This window comes from Sminthopsis crassicaudata, chromosome X (assembly GCF_048593235.1).
Source record: "Sminthopsis crassicaudata isolate SCR6 chromosome X, ASM4859323v1, whole genome shotgun sequence".
Taxonomy (NCBI): domain Eukaryota; kingdom Metazoa; phylum Chordata; class Mammalia; order Dasyuromorphia; family Dasyuridae; genus Sminthopsis; species Sminthopsis crassicaudata.
In genome coordinates, this window is record NC_133623.1 from 33351417 (window position 1) to 33371557 (window position 20141).

General features: G+C 38.6%; 1 protein-coding gene across 6 annotated transcripts in view; it reads right to left on the bottom strand.

The window, feature by feature from the left end:
* The window catches only part of AFF2 (ALF transcription elongation factor 2), a 524775-nt gene that overhangs the window by 137803 nt on the left and 366831 nt on the right, over nucleotides 1-20141 (bottom strand). For 4 of the 6 annotated variants that reach the window (XM_074278090.1, XM_074278092.1, XM_074278088.1 and 1 more), the window contains 3 exons: nucleotides 19635-19721; nucleotides 16568-16604; nucleotides 16295-16349 (listed from right to left, as the gene is read on the bottom strand). In XM_074278090.1, the coding sequence (XP_074134191.1) occupies nucleotides 16295-16349; nucleotides 16568-16604; nucleotides 19635-19721 (179 nt within the window). The remainder of the gene's footprint in view (nucleotides 1-16294; nucleotides 16350-16567; nucleotides 16605-19634; nucleotides 19722-20141) is intronic. The other 2 variants (XM_074278094.1, XM_074278089.1) reach the window with 1 other exon arrangement.

Consider the following 20141-nt stretch of genomic DNA (forward strand, 5'->3'; position numbering starts at 1 on the left):
TCAAGTGTAGCACCCTCCACTGCTACAATTTCAAATGATCAGCTCCTCAGCCCTCCTGCTGGGTCTTCACTGCCCAGCTTCCTCTTTTACTGCTTTCTCTCTACTGACAATATGCTTCAACCTCTTGCAATAGAAGTTCAATGGCTTCCAAAAGAATCTCCTCATCCTCCCTAACTCACTTCTTATTTAAAAAGTTATAACTCCCCAAGTTGCTCCTATCAACTGAAGATTTCTTTTTCAAGTTTACCTCAGCCTCCAAATGTTTAGAGTATTTCTCATTTCCCTAGCTTTACCCTTTTTAGTCGAAAAATAATTGTATGCAAATTACCTGAGGCACCTTGATGCTTTGTAGCTCAAAGTTCTCAAAAGGGTTGTCTCTTTAGTGCTGCTAAAGTTTTTTTACATTCACATTTCTCTATTTTAATAAGTAAATGATCTTTTTCTGCCTCTTATAACATTAAACTCCTTCTACACAAGTAAGACATCACTCCACAATGTTAACAAAGAGATTCTAGTCCTAAAATATACCACCATGGATCATTTTTCCCTTAAACTACCCCTAAATCCTGCCTGAAACTTTTTCATACACATTCTTTAGTCATTTATATTAAAACAGATGTTCTTCTACTCATTAGATATCAATAGATTCATCTAGAATAGGGGCAAAACTCCACAGATTCTTAGAAAATTCATATAAACCTGTTTCTTTATACCAGAGCGCCTTTATGTCCTTTTCATCATCAACTGTTCCTTATGAAAGGGGCATCAAGTATGAAATCAGCAAATTGCTCACTGTCATTATTTGTACCTGATAACAGTTTGGCGATTCTAGCTACAGCAAAAAGACAAGCCCCCCCCACCCCCGCCAAAAAAATGAAGGGAATACACATAGGCAAAATAGAAACAAAAGCTATTCTATTCTTTGCTGATCATATGATGGTTTTCTTGCAGAATCCTAAAGATTCAAACAAGGTTAAAATTAATAATAACAATAAAAACTTCAATAATATGGCAAGCTATAAAAGAAACTTGCCACATCATCGGCCGTTCTGTGTATCCCCAGCGAAATCTAAAAGAAACAAAGTCCATTTAAATATTTTTATATCAGAGTCTAGCTACCAAAACACACATGGAAAATTTGATGAACTAGAGGGGAATTAAGCGCATCTGACTTAGCAGAATTAATAGAATTAAAATGACACTACTCCTATCTGAATTAGTTACTGATTCAGTGCCATATCAATCAAACCACCAAAGGATTACTTTATAGAACTAGACAAAATAATAACCCAAATTCATCTGTAGGAACAAGAAGTCAGGGATCTCAGGATAAATAACAACAAAACAAAACGGGAAGGAAGGAAGCCTGGAAGTATCTGAGAACTGGCATACAGAGGGACTGTTGGTGAACCTGGAAAGTGCTCTACGGTTTCTGAACAACAATTAGGAATTGTACATCTCAAACTGCCAAATAGAACCTATTGTTTGGCTCACAAATAACCACCCTAGAGAGAATAGCCCATATATCCAAGGAAGTGATGAACTCGCTAGCACACTAGCCACAGTGTCTGTATCTGGAGCTGAGGACAAACTAGACCTACTGAGGAAGAGCTGCCTCAGGACTTTACCAGGAATTTAGCAGAAATCTACACTGCATTTAAAGGGAACATTATGAGGATTCCAGCCAAAGGACTTCCAGGAGCTATGAGTAAAAGCCTCAGGGGAAATTTAGTAGTTGTCCTCTAGGAACCCAGTCTGAATGTGGGGGTATAGGCGTGCCTGTGGGGTGTGGGTGTATATTTGGGGGAAAGGAGGAGGAGACTGTGGGGTAGAGGAGGTCGGGAGAGTATCCCCAAAATATTCTCAAGACAAGAAGGGTGCTGTGGCTACCACCATGTCAGAGTGCATGTATATTTGTTTTTCCAACTTACCAACTGTACATGATAGACTAAACAGTATCATAGCCAATCCTTTTTTTCTTCTATCTTTTGTACAAAAAAGGTCATGTTTGATGATGACTGTCAAGTTCTTAATTAAAAATTAATTGAGAATGTTAGCAACCATTATTTTGACAGTTTTCTAAGTATAAGACCAACTGAGTGGAAACTCTCCAAGTCTCCCAGTTCAATGCCCAGATCTCTCCAAGCACTCGATGCGTTTCAATTTGCACCACAGCTTCCAACTTTTTTTCTTTGGGGTCACCTTGGTTCCAGGATTATTATGCTTCTCATTTTAATCCTGACACTACACTGGGGAAAAGACTCTGGCCTAGGGAGGGCATAAGGAGTAAGTGGGTGAGGGAGAGGGAAGGGATGTCTGAAATATCTAGTGTCGGTCACCCATTCTTAAGAAAAGAGAGATGATGGATTACTTTTCATTTCATTTCATCAGACTAGAGAAAAAAAAAGTAGAAGGAATGGATTAGGAGGCAGAGCATGTAGGGATTTGAATTCAGGCTCAGTGACTTAGTACCTGTATGGCTTTAGGTTAATGGCTTAACTCTTCTGTGCCTCAGGTTGTTCTTGTGAAATGAGAGGTTTGGACTTGATCTCTCTAGGATCCCTTCCAGTTCCAATTCTCTGACACTACGGTGCCCTGTTCTCCTCCGGCTGATCCATCATTCTTCTTGACTAGAATGGACCTTTAGGAGATTGGTGAGACTAACCATGGGCATCTCTTGATCTGCATGGGTCACAAGAGGAGTACTGGATACTGGGAAGTAAGGACCTCATAGACAAAGGTGCCTTTTGTCTCAGGTGCCACAGTAATCACATCTAATATCGAATTTCAAATTGGTCACATTCTGGCTCCTGGATCCCCAGTGGCTGGTCTACTTTAGGCCTTCAACAGTCCCTTTTCTAAGCTTGGCTGAACTGGGCAACTTAGCTCTCTGCTGCACTGACTAACACAGCCTCCTTGGAAGATTATAAATTGCATCATAGCTGATCAGAATCCCAGACAGTTTACTATTTTGCTTGAAATCAGAGGAGATTTTCCAAGCCAAAAAAATAACATCGGATTTAGATTTAGAGGATATAGATCCTCTGGGATAAAACTATCCTCTTTTTGCCTATGTCCTGCCATCTTAATAGGGGTAGAGGGAGATTATTTTAATTCTGAAGCTGTTGCCAACCATTATAAGTAGTCTTTTTTCAGAGTTCAGTGCAGCAGCCCACTGCCCTTCTGAATTTCTTAGGGCTGCTGTAAGGATCTAACTTTCAAGCCTCTGTTGCCATGGGAGCAACTTGGAATTTTAATCCAGTGCTAAAGGTCAGGACAGGTCACCAGTTTCCGTTCTTCTTCAATCTCTGAATCAAAAGCACAAAAAAAGGAGCCTGAGCAAAAAGGTCAGCTCCAACCCCAGATTCTATTCTCTCATACAGGAATGGCTGGGAAAGGTAGGATTTGTGTGTGTCTTCACATTTCTCTGTAATCATTTAGGTTGGGGCGAAAACCAAGGAAAAGAAATGTGCTTTCCAATATCCCGGACCTCCTGGGATGGGGGATGTGCACAGTGTGTGGGTAAAACCTGGGTGGCATGTGGGCTGGTGCCTGTGTTTGGAACAGCGAGAGTGTCCAGAACTGCTGGTGAATTCTCATCTACGAGAGAATGACCCTTTGAATGAAAACATCCACTGAGTCATCTTCTTCCTCGAAAGCTGTGTAAGTTAAACATTTGGCAGAGCTCTCACCAAAACACTATTTGGACTGCTGCCTCCATTCTGCTTTCTTCATTCTCTATAAGACCGTGTAAATTACATAATTTCCTTGTCTAATATATTTGCATCCTATATCACAGATTTCAAGTCTGGTGGCTACTGAATTCAAATTCCTCATTTGACAGAGGCTCAGTTAGTAAGAAGCAGCCGGAATCTGAACTCAAGTTTTCTCATTCCCAGTCTACTGTACGTTTCATTCTATTATGCTGGAATTTATTCCATCTTATTTTCTCTCCCATGGGTCACATCCTACCCTCTTATAAAATGATGACAACTCTTGGAACTGAGTATTCCACTTTAAGGTATTAGACCCCTGGAAACAAAAAAGTCCAATGGCCATTTCCTTTCCATCACTTTCTTAAAAGTCTGGCCTAATCCTGTATAGAGGTCAAGAGGGAAATGGCTCTTTCCCTAGAAGAATGGCATTATCTTGCAATGCAAATGAGCTAATTTTGGAAAAGAAAAGATGGGCTGGGCCCTCATCTAATAAGTACTTCTAGATTTCAGTTCTAGTTAATTCTTAATTTTATTTTTGCTTGTGGATAAAGTTATGACTTCATAAAGTTATTTAGCCAATGTCTAAATCCCTGATTGCTTTAACCCCACCAAGGAGCATGTCCCCTACTCTGTCAGGCTCCTTAGCTCACATGTATACACAGGACCCAAACCAATTTTAAAAGAACAAGAAAAACACATGAGAAGCTTGGCAGGATCAATTATGTCACTGAGGACAGTGGGTTGGCCTTGCGATTAGGAAGATTTTGAACGAAGTCCTGACCCCCCCCCTTTTTTTTTATTAGCTGTGTGATGGATAATTCTCTTTAAATTAGAAGACAGAAGGAGTGCTGATCTGGACAAGTGGAGAAAATTTCTACACTGTGGGGGGGGGGGGGAGGAAGATACCAACAAAAAAGTCTGAATTAAAGGGGAAAAACCCCCCACACAATCAGGGTTTAAAAAGTATACACTGAAAACATATACTACTTCTTGAAATCAAAGCTTAGTGAATTTCTGGTTACTTTATGTTTTAGATACTATTGTTCTTTATCATCCTTTCCCATATCACAGATAATCTAGAGTTGCTCCTCCATATTATCAAAATCAACTGTTTGCCTGGGGCAACCTTTTTACTGTGAGGGCTATTGCATTTACATTTTCCTTTCTCTCATGTGGGGAATGTTTGACTATCTCATGAGCACTATCTCCTCAAAAAGGCTATACAATAACCACAAAGCCCTTTGGGGCCAATGCAGTGCCTAAACTGGCTCTGTAATGCATTTTTAGCCCATAATCCATCAAAGCCTACAACTTCTGGAATCATAGATCATTAGGCAGGACAAAATCTCAAGAGGTCAACTGGTCCAGTCACCTGTCTTCATCCATTATAACGCCCTGTGACCCTCTCTTCTGATTGGTCTATCTCTAACACAAACCACAATTTCATGAGGCTCCCAAGCCATAGTCTTTTATATTTTCTACTTCTTCCCCAGCAGCCTAGACGCCTGAATTAGTAAGCTGCCCTCATCCACCTTCCAGCTCCCCTCTTTGAGTTTATAATGGTTTGTGTGGGGGTGGGGGAGAAAGCTATCTTATATCCTGCAACTTTACCAGCATGGTCAATTGTTTCCATTAATTTTAGTCGAATATTTTCAATTTCTCTATGTGATGTATCATACCTGTATCTGCAAAAATCCACAATCTTGTTTCTTATCATTCCTATAGCTAGCGCTACTAGAATATCAATTAATAGTGATGACAGTGGATATCCTTGATGATCTTACTGAAAAGACAGCTAACATTTTCCATTGTAATTAAAGCTAGCTATAGTTTTTGTTAGATGTTATTGATCATACTAAGGACGGGTTCTTTTATTCCTATGTTTTAAATACTTTTTTAACATGACTATTGTATTTTGTAGAAACAAACAAGAAACCCCATCCAAAACATGTCTTTCATCTATTGATGTAACCACATTGTTTTTATTATTACTAAGTCTTTTCAAGTGTTTAAAGCTTTCCTAATATCAGACCAACTGTGTATGTCTCATATACATCCAACTTGCTCAGAATATATAATGTTTTTAATATGTAACTGAACCTCTTGGTATTTTATTCTGTGTTTTTGAAGTGCTATTCAGTAGAACTATCAGACTATATTTTTCATTCTCTACTTTTTCTCTCCCTAGTTTAGCTATTGGATATCTTATTTGTCTCAATGAACAAGTTTGATAGGGTTTTCTCTTTTTCTGTTGTTGTAAGTAATGCATGTACAATTAGATTTGTAAATTTTAATACATTATGTATCTTTATTATTGTAAATATTGACACATATCATCATGTTTTGTTGCCATTTAATTAGGAAAAACACATTCTAGTAATCTCTTTTATTTCTCCTTTATTTGCTGTGAATTCTCCTTTCTCACTTTTGATTTTGGGAAATGTGGTTTTCCTCTCTTAAAAAAAAAACAACAAATTAGCTAGTGGTCTGTAATTTTATTAGTTTTTCCTAAAAATCTACTCCTAGTCTTATCAATTCTTATCAGTTCTCTTTTTAAAATTTTGCTTACTTCTCTGATTTTCACAATTTCTATATTTTTCTTAATTGGGGTTTTTTAAAGTGTTGCTTTTCCAGTTTTTGCTGTTGTTGCATGCACAATACTCTGTCCCCATTGTGAATTAAATATTTAAACAGATAAATCCCCTAAGAACCACTTTGGCTAAATCCTAAGAATTTTTGCTATGTACTCTTGTCATTATAATTCATAAAATTATCTATGGTTTCTATGATGTGTTCTTTGACTTATGTACTCTTTGTGATTTAATTATTTAGTCTTTATATTTAGTATCTCTTCTCCAGTGTTTTTTATTGATTACATTGTATTGTATCATGGTTATATGGTCAGGAAGGTAGTTCTGCTTTATTGAATTTGTTATGAGGGTTTTTTTTTGTAATAGTACCTGGTAAATTTTTGTAAATATGCTATATTTATCTGAGAAATAGGTTTATTCCTTTTTATTTCCATTGAATAATTGTGAGAAATCTAATATAACTAATATTTATAAAAAACCTTTACTTAATTTGGTATTTTTCCCAACTTGATTCTTGTTATTCTTTTTTTATTTCAAAAAGGGGCATGGTAAGGTCACAAACTATTATTTTTTGTCTATTTATTCCTTTAATTTGATTGACCCTTTCCTGTAAGTTCTTAGATACTATGGCAATCAGTGCCTGATACCATGATTTTGCTTTCTGCTAGATTTCTATAATCTCAAAGATATTGTTCCAGGTAGTTAGACATTTTGAATGGTTTGGTGACATCTACTGAAGAGATTGTTCTTATGGTTTTATGGATTGCTGTTTTGCCTGGGTCCACAGTTGTTGGCCACAATTCTATCTGTGTTAAGTCTACTTCTAATACAATGCACTGCTTGGGTAACCCAGTAATCTTTGAAGGATGAATCTGCAGTATGATCATTTGCCCCGTGTCATTTTATGAAAGTTAGCAAGCTTGAATCAAAAATCTAGCCACTGGGTGACATTTTGCTTGACATTTGGTAGGTGCTAATTTTTCAACCTGTAGTGATGTAGTGCCCAATTTCTACCATTAGTGATAACTGTTATTAAATCTAATATAAAATCACAATTTTACCATTTTATTATAATTATCATATGCTTAATTGTTATGGGCCAGAACTTGAAACAAGGCGCTAAGTCACTGATAGAGATAATGTTTTTGTACTTAATTCACACCTTTAAAGGACTTCACATATTAGTTCACACATTAGACTTCATACCTTTAGAGAACATATATAGGGAGGAGTTCACAAGCCCACTAAAGGACAAGCCTACTCTTGGACTTCCAGAAGATTCACAAATCAGAAACCCACAAGCCCACTCTCTGAGAGGAGGAGTCAAGATTCATTCCCACTTCCACCTTTGTGCTGACATTAGGAGAGAGCTCTCGGAACCAAGGAGAGAGATAGGCCTCTCAGAAAGCTAATCAGGCTCCAGGAAAAGAGACAAGACTTTGAAAGAGAAAATAAAGGATCTGGACTTTAACTCCTGGCTACATTTGGGATTATTGAACTGAAACGAAGGCTGCCTCCAGAATCTCCCAAGAAACCTGCTCCCAGAGAACATTATAATTTTTTTTTTAGTCTAACACATTTTAAAAAATTATAGTTTTTATTTACCAGATATATACATGGATAATTTTACAGCACTGACAATTGCCAAACCTTTTGAGAACATATTTTAGAGAAGAAATACTACACTTAATATTTATTATTATACCCAAATTACACGGAGATCCTTCCAATACTGACATCTAGAAGTAATCCCATGACAGTCAAAGTAGCATTGATTTATATTGTGTAAAAAGAATTATACAGATAGGATCCCCATATTATACTGACACTATTGCCCAAGACACATATGCACGGCATCTATAAATCAACAAGGATATCAAAAACTACAGCTGGCTTCTCCTTAACACTTTCGGATATTGCGCTATGCTGAAGGAATCTGGTGAGAGCAGATAGCGTTTGGAGGTTGGAATTGCATGACAGGGGAGGCAGGAGAGACAACAGAGTGCTCCAGCTCAAAATACATTGAAATTTCTCAGTTGGAAACCAGGCAGTTCCAACAGAGCAATCTTTTAGGTCATTGTGGAATATTTGAAAACTCCAAGTTTCTAAAGCCTAGGAGCAAAGAGATCTTGATTCTCCTTAAGCTAACTGAGCACAAATGTCTGTACTTTGGACTGGTATAAACAAACAATCTCACAACCTCATACTGAATGAATGCTGTTATTTTGGTAACTATTCTTTTCAAAGGCCCAAAGCCATCAGTGCTTTTTGATGTGGGTGTGCCACAGACCAACATTGCTTGTTGTCACATTAGCCCACATCCAAGCCTCAGTGTAAAATCTATTTGATGTCTGATTACTCTTCATAAAGACCTCATGCTGATGCATCTCAAACTGTGAATTAGCTTTAATTCATAGCTTGATAAGGCTGCCAAATTTTGTTTTCTGTGCTCCCAGGTGGCTATCTCGGGCACAATGGAAAACTTCCAAAAAAGATATGAAATACTTGTCAAGAACTGGCAGAATTTGAAAAGCCTAGTGTGTACATGCAAGTCCTGGTCCCAAGTTCTCAGAATTTTTAGCTCATAAACTGGCACCATTTGAGGGAAAGCCACTGTCATTCCCAAGACACAAGGAATTTGGTTTTAAAGTACACCACACCAACCAGTAATGTTTTCCATTTTCTTACAAAAAGAATTTATCCTGATTCAAAGTAGACTTATTTGGTCGCAATTATATCGCACAGGAAAAGAATCAGTGTAAAATAGAGGTGAGAGAAAGGGACTCAGAGCTCCCAAGCTCAATCAAAATTTCTATTTCTTATCTGGCTGCGGGATTTTCTGGGCAGTCATTTCACATTTCAAAGCCTCAGTTTCTTTAGCTGTAAAGAAGGGATAATAACAACTGCTACATCTTCAGGATTGTTCATGGGCTCGAATGGAATCACATTTGTAAAGCTCTGTGCATCATATAAACATCAGTTAGATTACTTTATGTTAGCATCACTTCAGTACTTACTCAACTTCAGATGAACAGATCAAACGCCTACTTTTATGGAGGTTTTGAAGAGGCTATGAACTAGAAAGCTCATTGTGTATGATCTTTCTTCTGTTTGCAAAAGACATATTTCAAACTGTAAAACCTATGGAGGATTTTGGGGGGAAGGTTGACGTGCATGATATTCAGTCTGGTTTAATTTATTTTTCCTTAGTAAATGCATCCTATTCTAAGTCTATCCAAGGTAAAATATAAAGGCATCATTGTAGCCAGAATGAGTACCTGAAAGCAGTATGAATTGTTTCTCTCCTTCAGTTCTGATTATTAATGTGACTAGAAATAACTCAATTTTATTTACACGCTAAACAATTTCAGCTGGTTTTAAAGCCCCCTTAAATACAATATGCATATGTGGGAGCAAGGAAGGCTCTGGAAACTTAAGAATTCTTGCTGCTAATCTTGCTGTCTTTATACAAGTGGTTCAACTGAATGGAGCCCAAAACAATGAATCTATTTGATTCTCTGAGGTTCAACTCTAAGCCGGGGTCCTGTGGTGCAATCTGAAAATAATAAGCCCTCCACTATTAAGATGACCCCAGGTAAAGTGAATGGAACAAAGCTTTCATTCCCACATCCAATTCTTCTGAGCAATAGGCTGCAACCCTGGGGAAGCAATTTATGTTGTTTGCTTTACTAGTGTCACCTGTAAAATGCAGCTAAACATAATGACCTCTACAAATGCATTTTTTAAATCATGCAAAATTTGTAAATATTGAGACATGATACTATTTAAAGATTTTTTTTACAAGTTTTACTTTCTGTTAAAACTGTTCTCCAGTTATCAAAATCACTACAACTAATTGGTTTTGATTTTGTTCTTCTACGTGGAGCAAATGTGATGGATTTCTAGATCATCTAAAATTAAAGGAAATACCTTTAAAATATTATATTTGAATTTCATGTTTGAGAATGAGTGAAGTTTGGTTTTTTATTGGGGGGGATGGTGGGATTGGATTACTGCTGGCTAACTAGTGTTTATAACTCTGCTTGTTCCTCTTGCCTAAAATGGGATTTCTGGGATGGTGTCATACCTAGATTTTTAGTTCCTTAATTCATATTTTGCTTTTCTCTTTAAAGAGAGCTGTCCTTATGCTTAACTAATTTCACAAAAAAAAAAAAAAAAAAAAAAACAATGGAGATATCCACAAACATGACATTTCCATAGAAATGTGCTCCTGTAAAAAGTACCAATTTGGGCTGAATTCCTGAGAGTTTTGTTAACCTTTCAGCAGTAGCTTTCACTTAGCCATACTTTGTACATACACGGCACGTGGCTTCTCTGTGCCGGCAACTCCTACCAGCAGAGAAAATCTGGATGGCTATGTAGGGTCAACATTCTTAATGACACCTCAAAGTCCACTACTGGGTCCTTTTAAACCCCAAATTTCCTCTGCTAAGTAGAGGATGTGGTTTTATGACCAGTAAAAAAAAATATCGATATGAATACATCCTCCTGAGCTTTTACAGAAATGACCCAATCATTCTCTCTAACAGGGGTTGGAATATAGAATATAGTGTAAAAAGCAAAACAAAACAAAACAAAACAGTTTTGGGTACCTTCCAGCTGGACAGTAGCCAGATGCTAACAACCAAATGGAACAAAAGATATGCATGTTGGAGGCTGGCATGGTCTCATTGGTAATGACAGGACACAAATCTAAGTGAAGGGTTGACTGGATGCCCTCAAATTCATGGATGTTGACAGAAAATCTTTCACAGGGAAATTGGTTGTGCCTTATCTGCTCCCACTTAGTGTGCCTCATAGCAGCCTAACAGTTTCAATTGGTAGCAACGAGGCTGTACTTAAGCAATGCTAAATCGTAATCCACAGGATCAGACCTCCAAACTCAATAACAGTGAGCAGCACAACACGGACACACACTGCTCATTCAACAATGAAGGTTAACATTTGAACAACTTGTATGGCTACCACATCCTAGTAGTTTATGTGCAAATTATGAAGTTTTTGTTGGCCAAAAGAGAGCACCAAGTTACTCACATTTTGCCATTAATAAAGACAGGAATGAATTTCTTGGTAAAGAACCCTGACCTTGACTCCTTAGCCTAGCTTTGGGCTTTTTGTTTGTTTGTTTGTTTGTTTGTTTTTGTTTTGTTTTGTGTTTTTTGTAGTTCAAATTGATTGGCTACTAAAGCTAGAAGGAGTATTGCGGGTATGTGAAAGGACAGAAATTCTAAATTAGGCAATTATATGTAACAGAAACTTTTGGCTTCCACCCAAACACGGGTGTCAAAAAGGAAAGATCTAATATCAGCCTGAACACACCCCATTTCTTTCCTAGTAAATGGCTATGATGGCTTTGACTAGAGAACCTTCCCCCTGTTAAGGCAAGGATCTGGCCAGTATGCTAGAGCACGGCAGGCCACTAAGTGTGGTCTCAAAGAATGAACTCCAACTAGCCATGGCATGACCCCAAGGTCTTACGGTCAAATAATTTGAGTTGGAATATAGGTTATATCTTGCTTTCCTATGACAGCCAATATGGAGCCTTGTTTCGAATGCAACATACTTATCTTTAGAACCTTACTCCTTTATTCCAGCCCTGTGCTCTTATATATACATTCTAAATCTCCTCCTTTCTGAGACTCATGCACCAGCACAAGGTCTCTTGCGATCACTGTTGCAGCACCTACAACAGGAAGCAAAGCAAGTACCACTGGGAAATGGGGAAATTCAGCAGTCCCTTCTTCTCCTCAGATATTCTCTTTGTGGCTGTTACAGGCACCCAGCAGAGAAAGGAGTCTCCCTACTCAAGAGCACTGACTACTAAGAGCCTTCTCGCTCTCTCTGCCTTTTGGTTTTGAGTAAGACAGTAGATCATACAGGATGAAGGCCAGGCCAAGCCATGAGCTACATCACAGACCTCCTTCTATTATCTCCTACCTCTCTATTCTGCCTCTTCTCCTAATATCCCTATTTCTCTTAAGGCTACTATCCTTCTTCCTGTCACCCAAGTTTGCAGCCTTCGTGTCACTATGGACATCTCTGTCCTTTGTGCCACATATGTAATTCTTTGCCAAATCTTATTTCTTTTCCCCAAGAATGTACCTCTCGCACAGTTTTCTCGTCCTGTCACACAGCCAGGCCCTTGGCACCTCTTGGCTGGGTTAAGGCAATACCACCCCCTAATTGGTCTCCCAGCTTCAAGTGCCTTCTTTCCTTAATCTAGCTAATAATATCTATCTTTCACACAGCTGCCAAAATGATGTTCCAAAAAGGCAGGTCTAACTAGGACCCTCCCGTATTGAAAAACCAGTGGCTCTCTACCAATTGTAGGCTCAAAGAACATTTCATCTTTTTCTCATCCTTTTACATTTCCGGTCTTATGATGCATATAATCATTAGTGCCAGAGTACATGTGTATTAATAATAATAATAATAAATGGCACATACTGGGGATAGATTTAAGTTTTTTGGCATAACCAAAAAGTTTGTTGACTACAACAGAATTAACCCAACAAATTTAATTGGGATAGACACAAAGGCTCTGCAAGACAATCCCTGAAGAGAGCAGCATGGAGTCCAGCAGAGAGACAAGCAGCACAGCCACACAAGGATACTCCAATGGAGCACTATGGTCAGTAAGGAACAGGCCTGAGGATAGGAGACACAAGCACTTGCTGAAGAGCGTAATGAAGCTCTAGGGACTGCTTTCACACAGGTCAAGGAGAAATGCTCTGAAACGATGAAGCCTGTTGACTGAGGCTTCATAAACAATCCCATTCCAAATGACAGATCTGCTTTCTGTCAACCAGTGGGAACAAGCTACACTGAGGAAAACTTCCAAAGAATCTCAGGAATTGAGGGATAACGTTGAAGCAGATAATACGTGCTTCCCCTCTCTAAGGTGCATGCTTCCTATATTGGCTGGGGTGTCACAAGAAGCTCATCTTGGAACTGGGCTTATCTTAAGGCTGCTTCTGCTGCTATACTAGGTATAGCTGAGATCAAGAAGAAGGGAGGTTTTACGTACTCCTGGAGGCCTTCCTTCTTACCTTGTGGAAGGGAGAGTCTGAGAAGCCACCCGGACAACTTCTCTGTTATAAAGTGAGGGGAAACGCTAGGAATGTTTCAGCTGATCATAACTGTGGAGCTCTAGATCAGAGTCACTTTATGGCGACTGATCTGTCATGTGGAAAATCCATCACCCCCCAGAAGAAGGTGGCTCCTTTTGGTTGCGATCTGATTGATAGCATAAGGACTCTAGATGCAGCCGCCCAACTGAGAGCAAGAGCTTCATAAAATGTACTCAGTGTCTGCTCGTTTTATATCAGGCTTCCTATGGAGAGCTTTGGTCCCATTAACTGTACTATATACCACTGAGCTATGGAGCGTTGTTCTTTGGAAATTCAGCTTATAACTATAAACCACAATTGACAAGTCTATTACTGCTGGTTACAAACTAGTGAAATATTGTATTTTATGATATGCTCACCAAAACATGTTTCACAGAGGAATCCAAATGTACTTTTTGGAATAAAATCATTTTAGGGTGCAATAACTTTTTTTTATGCTTCTTTTTTTTTAACCATAGAAAATACTTAATACAAGCTTTGCATCAGTTAAAAGTTTGGAAACAGGGACATATTCCTAAACTTTTCAGGGATGTATGTATGGCTGAAACTCATTTATTCCAGCACAGAGGGTGGTAGGAAAGAGGAAATCTCCTCAAATCATATGTTTACAAGGCAAATGGAAAGCAATCAGTCTGTTTGGATACCCAAGAAGCTATATAACAGAAATCAGATGATGATTTACTTTCTTAGAGGTGGGGGCAGGTGTCTAGCCCTCCGGTTTCCTGGATGAAGGGAAACTCCCAGTGTGAAATCTCCTGGTAACAACTGGAGGCAAGTCACTTAATTGCTTGGTTACTCTAGGCAACTGTCAAAAACCATTCTATACAGATGCGTGTGCATGTGCGTGTATGTGCAGTATTGTAATATGCTGGTATGGACAACAGGAAGACCTGGATTCAAGTTCTTCTTCTTTTATAGTTTGCATATACAAACATGTATATATAAATAGAGAAACATATCCATACACCAAGGAATTAATGTATATAGACATATACATACAGAGAAGAGACATATATACACATTTCTCTGTGGACACACAGGTGCACCCATATATGTATATGTACATATGCTCATACATACACACACAGACACAAACCCATACCTGAATCCAAGCCTTCCTGATGCCACAGCCAGCATACTTTCTCACCACTATTCTCCTCAATAACTTCCACAATTCCATGTGATCAAACCCTCATCGAATGGAAATATTTTTTCCTTATGTGAGAGGTAGGTCACCAAACATTATGTAGGGTTGACTTTTGAAAAGTTAATAACATATTTCCTACCAAAGAGTAAAATTCCAGAATTCAGAAGCAAATAGATTAGCATAAACTAATCATTTTGTGGGGAAGTCCAAGTTCAAATTTTAAAAAAAATTCTGAGTCCCAATACTGGCCCTCCATTTCTCTGGGTACATTTTGCCATGGAATCATGAAATCACCATATTGATTTAGAACTGGAAGGGCCCACGAGGCCAACTAGTCCAATTTCCTCCTTTTATGGATAAGATGACAGAGACCCAGAGAGAGCAAGTACATTGTTCCTGGTCACACAATAACAATGTAACCAAGCTGGGATTTGACCTCAGGTTCTCTGATTCCAAAGTTAACGTGTCTTCTACTACCCAAGGAGGCCTCTTTGACTATCCTTCTGAAACTAGGAAACGTGGGAGGAACCGGTCTAATTAATTAGAACTACTCCTCTAGGGTTGGAGATTGCAAGGCAAACTATAGTCTAGATGATAGACCAAGTTCGAGAAAACCAAATTCGAGACTAGCAGCAGGGTCAAGAGTGGCCAAAGCTTTTGGGTCTGGCATCTGGCCCACAGGAGGACCTTGAGAATGGCATTACAGAGCCCTTTGGGAGTCATTTCCAACAACCATGTAGATCAAGTACAGCCACTAACTTTTATACATGACATCAACTAGTTCTGTACGGAAATGATCATCCATCAGTTATTAGCTAACATTGTAAAGGGGGCTCTGCTATTTTCATTTGGGGAAAGTAGACCATCACGAAAAAAACAATTTCCTGGTAGGTTTTTAGGAAAATGGATACCACATCATATATACTACAGGGATAAATATGATTTTTTTCTTCTTTTTTTCTTCCCACCACTTGGCCAATCATAACATTAATGACAAATGCAGGTAGCTTGAATAGAGCTGCAGAGGAAGGATTTCTGAATTATAGTATGGTGTCACTTTATCTTTAATTTCATTATTTTCCACTTTTCTCAGCCTTAACAGTTGCTAAAAGAGTCACAGATAGTAAGGTTGTTGGTTAACTAAGGTTAGTTTACCTTGTGAGTCTGGCACGCTAAATCTAGCCCTTGTCTGCAAGCTGTAAAGCTTTCTCCCCCTTGTAATCCTGACAAATGTTTAATTAACACTGTCCTCAGTATCTGGTAGCATGGAAATGGGGACTTCTTTTCCATGGAAGGTCCTGGTCACTGTTTAGCTTTTGGATTTTTGTTTTTTGATATTAGGTGGGGTAAAATTTCTGGCTATATCTGGATGGGATCCATATAAGCAGCTGAAAAGGACAAAGCTAAAGCAGAACAACCAATTAATGCTATTGTTCCACGCAACTGTCTGACAAAGCTGCCCTGGCATTCTAGCACTTAAGTATTGGGGATTTGAATCACTGTTGCCCTACCTGTTTCTAAAAGAAATACATGTTTTATTCCCAAATAGGAACAATGTCCCAATGAGCAGAGACACAAACTCCGTCATCAAAGAGGGAGGACGAGATGAAGTTGTTACTACAAGTAATATACAATTTATACAAAAAATAGCTTTCTAATACAGTAAGCTTCCAAAGTAAGAGTACTTACGATTTTTGTGATATAGGTAGTTTGGTTGATGCTTTAATGTCTTGGTCACTCCACTCTGAAACAGAATAAAAGAATGACCATCTTATAATTTCAAATGGTCAGCTTCCAGCCAGGCTCCCACCTTTCAGCCTACCCAATTCTGTTTAATTCTACAGCATTTGAGATTAAAAAATGTATAATTAAAAAAGGAATGGATCTGATGTATCCCAGGAAGATTAGTTTCTCATCCCAGATTCAGGGTGAGGGAAAGTACTAAGAAAAAGGAAGACCTACTTTGTGCACTGTATCCTGAGGTCGAAAGTTGTAGATCCTACAATAGAGAATATAAAAAATACAAGAATTAATTAAACAATACAAAAAGAAAGTATGTTGATATTGTTACTAAGATAAGGTTTGACTTGATGCTGTTAAAAAAGGAAATATTTTTTTACTATACACTCCATTGACAAAAGAGTCCTGCTTACATTTCTATTGTGAAGGCTACTGATTTGTTCATTTGAGGCTCCTCTGTGCCTCTATGATAATCAGAAATCAGGTCTGAATTGGAATCTAAATCAAACCGAAGCCTTAAATTCGCTGGCTATTAGAATAGGAAGAAAGAGTTGGTAGTACAGTAGACAGGGTGCCAGCCTCAGAGTCAGGAGTATTCAAATTCATATCCAATCGTAAGTGCTAAGTGATGTCAAAAAGTCACTTGCCCTTGCTCTGCCTCAGTTTTCTCAACTGTACAACAGAAATAGTGACAGTACTTACCTCTCAGCATTACTGCTAGGATAAAATGAGATAATATTTGCAACACACTTTAGAAACTGTGATGTCCTAAAGAAATGCTAGTCATTACTACTGATAATCATTGTCATCAGAGTAATTAACCAAGTAAATATGTAAAGTAAAAGGGCCCAGATCTCAGTGGTAACCAACACCCAATGAAAGCCACCATTTTTTTTTTTCATTCATCACTAAACATAGACAAGGCTCTTTCCCTTCCTGGACCTGAATTTCTTCTTCTTTAAAATGAGGGAATTAGGCCAGATGAGCCTAAGGTCCATTTTAGCACCATGTTTTTCCCTTTGTCACGACTGTACATCAATGATGGCACAGATTTGTCCAAAGAACTGGCAGAAATGACAGGTTCAGGCTCATCCTTGAGCACTTTTTACCCAATTCCATTTCAATAAGGCATACACTTACAAATGCAGAAATTGAGATTTGCACCCAAGAACTTAAAAAAACAACAACAGACCAGCATGAATGAGCTTCATTTCCATTTCTTCTTTGATTCCCTTCAGGGATGAAACTAATAAGCAGTGAGCTAAGCAGCAAGCAGCAAGAGAAAAGCAGAGCCAGGAGGCAGAGGATGTGGCTATGCAGCAGCTACCATGCTCTGGCTAGGTGTGCCACTGCAGATCCAACGAGAAACCTATGGCCTGTTCAGGCAGCACTTCTGTCTGCTTGAGGTTTGGGCCAGCCAATCTAAACTGTAACACAAGTGACCATTTTGCCACTTCTGAGTCTAAATAAATCTGCCCCTACTTTTAAATTCACTATCTCAGTGGAGACTGCAGAGGGGCTGAGAGTGGTGGATGAGAGCAGGTGACATAATACAGAGAGCATCAGGCCTGGAGTCAGGAAAACTCTTCCCGGGTTCAAATCTGGCCTCAGATCCCTATAGTTGTATGACCCTGGGCAAGACACTTCAACCTACTTCCCTCAGTTTCTTCATCAATAAAATGAGCTAGAAAAGGAAATGGCAAACCATTCCAGAGTCTCTGCCAAAAAAAAAAAAATACTCAAATGGGGCCACAGAGAATCAAATGCGGCTGAAAAATGACTCAACAATAATATAATTTCTAATGCAATGATTTCTGATCAATTCCATTTTCACACCATTTCTAGCATCTGCCTCTATCTTTCTGTTCCTATGGACACCACCTTAGAATAGGTCCTGGACACCTAGAACAGAGCAACAGACTCATTTGAAATCAATCACCATCCATTCTCTCCCATCTCTAATCTGGTCTTTGTGGTACCATCTGAAAAACCTTTCTTATATGTAGTAATCTGGCCAAAAAAAAAAAGCCTCTACCAGCTTCCACTGAAGACCCTTTCAAATGTGGTACTACCTTCCTTTGCCAGCCCTGTTCAGTATTATATGTGTCACTTGCCCTCAACACCTTCTGTACTCACATTGCTCCCATTTGGAATGCTGTCATATCATCGCTGAACCTGATAATTCCTATCCTGAAGCCATCTCAAGTGTCACCTCCTCTGGGAAGTCTTTACAGACTCCTACTCTAGGCAACACAGACCCTTCCTGCCTGGGACTTCCCAGAGGCCCTGGTTTCTGAAACTGCCTACAGTACTTACCATGTAATGTTGTATATATAATAGCCATTGTTATTTGAATCTGACCCCCAAACCAGGTTGTAAGCTCTGTGAGTGCAGAAGCCGAGCTTCATCCACAATTCGTTTTCCTTAGGAGAGAGCTTTGTACCCAATAAATATTCGAGGAATATTTGTTCAGTTAAAGGAGAAGTGGCTTGATGGGAGAAGAGCTGCAGGTGACTTAGAAGGATGCCAGGTCTGAATCAGAGTTTTTGCAAGCGATAGCAAGTATCCACCAAAATGATAAATTGCTATTGTTGCTGTCGTTATTTTTCTGGGCAGGATGACTCAAAGGAGATACAGATAAAATAATACAAGCTAATCTTCCTAAGCGATTATTTGCATTTATGAGAGGCCACATGAAAGAGCGGAGAGAGAACTGGCCTTGAAGCCAGAAGACCTGAGTCCGAGGCCTACTTTTGACCCATTTCTGGCTATGTGACTTTGGGCAAGTCATTTAACCTACCATTACTTTCAATGACTATCTCAGGACTATAAATGTTGCAGAGACAAACAACATAGCTTCACTCAGGTGGAGGGAGTTTTCTCTGCTCTCAAGGAAAAATGAAATTCTATGTTTAGGCCATATTCCTATTCCTCACTTCAGTTACTATTCTTATTACTTATTAGTGGACTAAAACAGAGGTGTCAAATCCATGATCATGGCCTAAGACTCCACCTCCTGAGTATAGTCTTCACCAGATTAAAGTGGAACTGAGAAATATTTAACAAAATAAATAAAAATAAAATAAAAATGAATAATATAGTTTAAAACAAAGTCAACATGTGGCTTACAGGGATCTTTATGTAATAGATAAGGGTGTCTATTTCTATTTGAGTCTGATACCACTGGCCTAGAGAATCTAGTTTTTGTGGAGTTATAAGAACAAATTAAATTCTAAAATTAAAAAAAATATATATAAGGAAAAAAAAACAAAAGAACAAAACCACTGACCTTGCCTGAGATGGAAATTTTACTTTGTTCTGCTTTTCTTGGAGTATGAATTGCAGAAAGAGGTGAAGGCCAGGAGTAAGTCATCTCCTAATGTGAGGGGAAAAAGCAATTGCAGGTTCAAATCACACTCCTAACCTCTCCCCCAAATACACACACACACACACTCACACACACTCTCACAGCTTGCTGGGTCATGTTCTTCAGTCAGCTAGGTGACATAGTAAAGGGGTGATCTGAGTTCAAATGCAGCCTCAGACACTTAGGAGTTTTGTGACACTGAGCAAATCACTTTCTCTGCCTTAGTTTCTTCATTTGCAAAATGGGATAATAAACAACCTCCCTGGGTTATTGTGAAAATAAAATGAGTTAATATTTACAAACTATTTTGTAAACTTTAAAACATCAAAAAAAATGCTAGCAATCATTATTGTTCAGAAAAAAAAAAAAAAAAAAAACTAACGTCAAATGACAACTAACACAGACCTGCTTAGACACAAATGGAAGAGA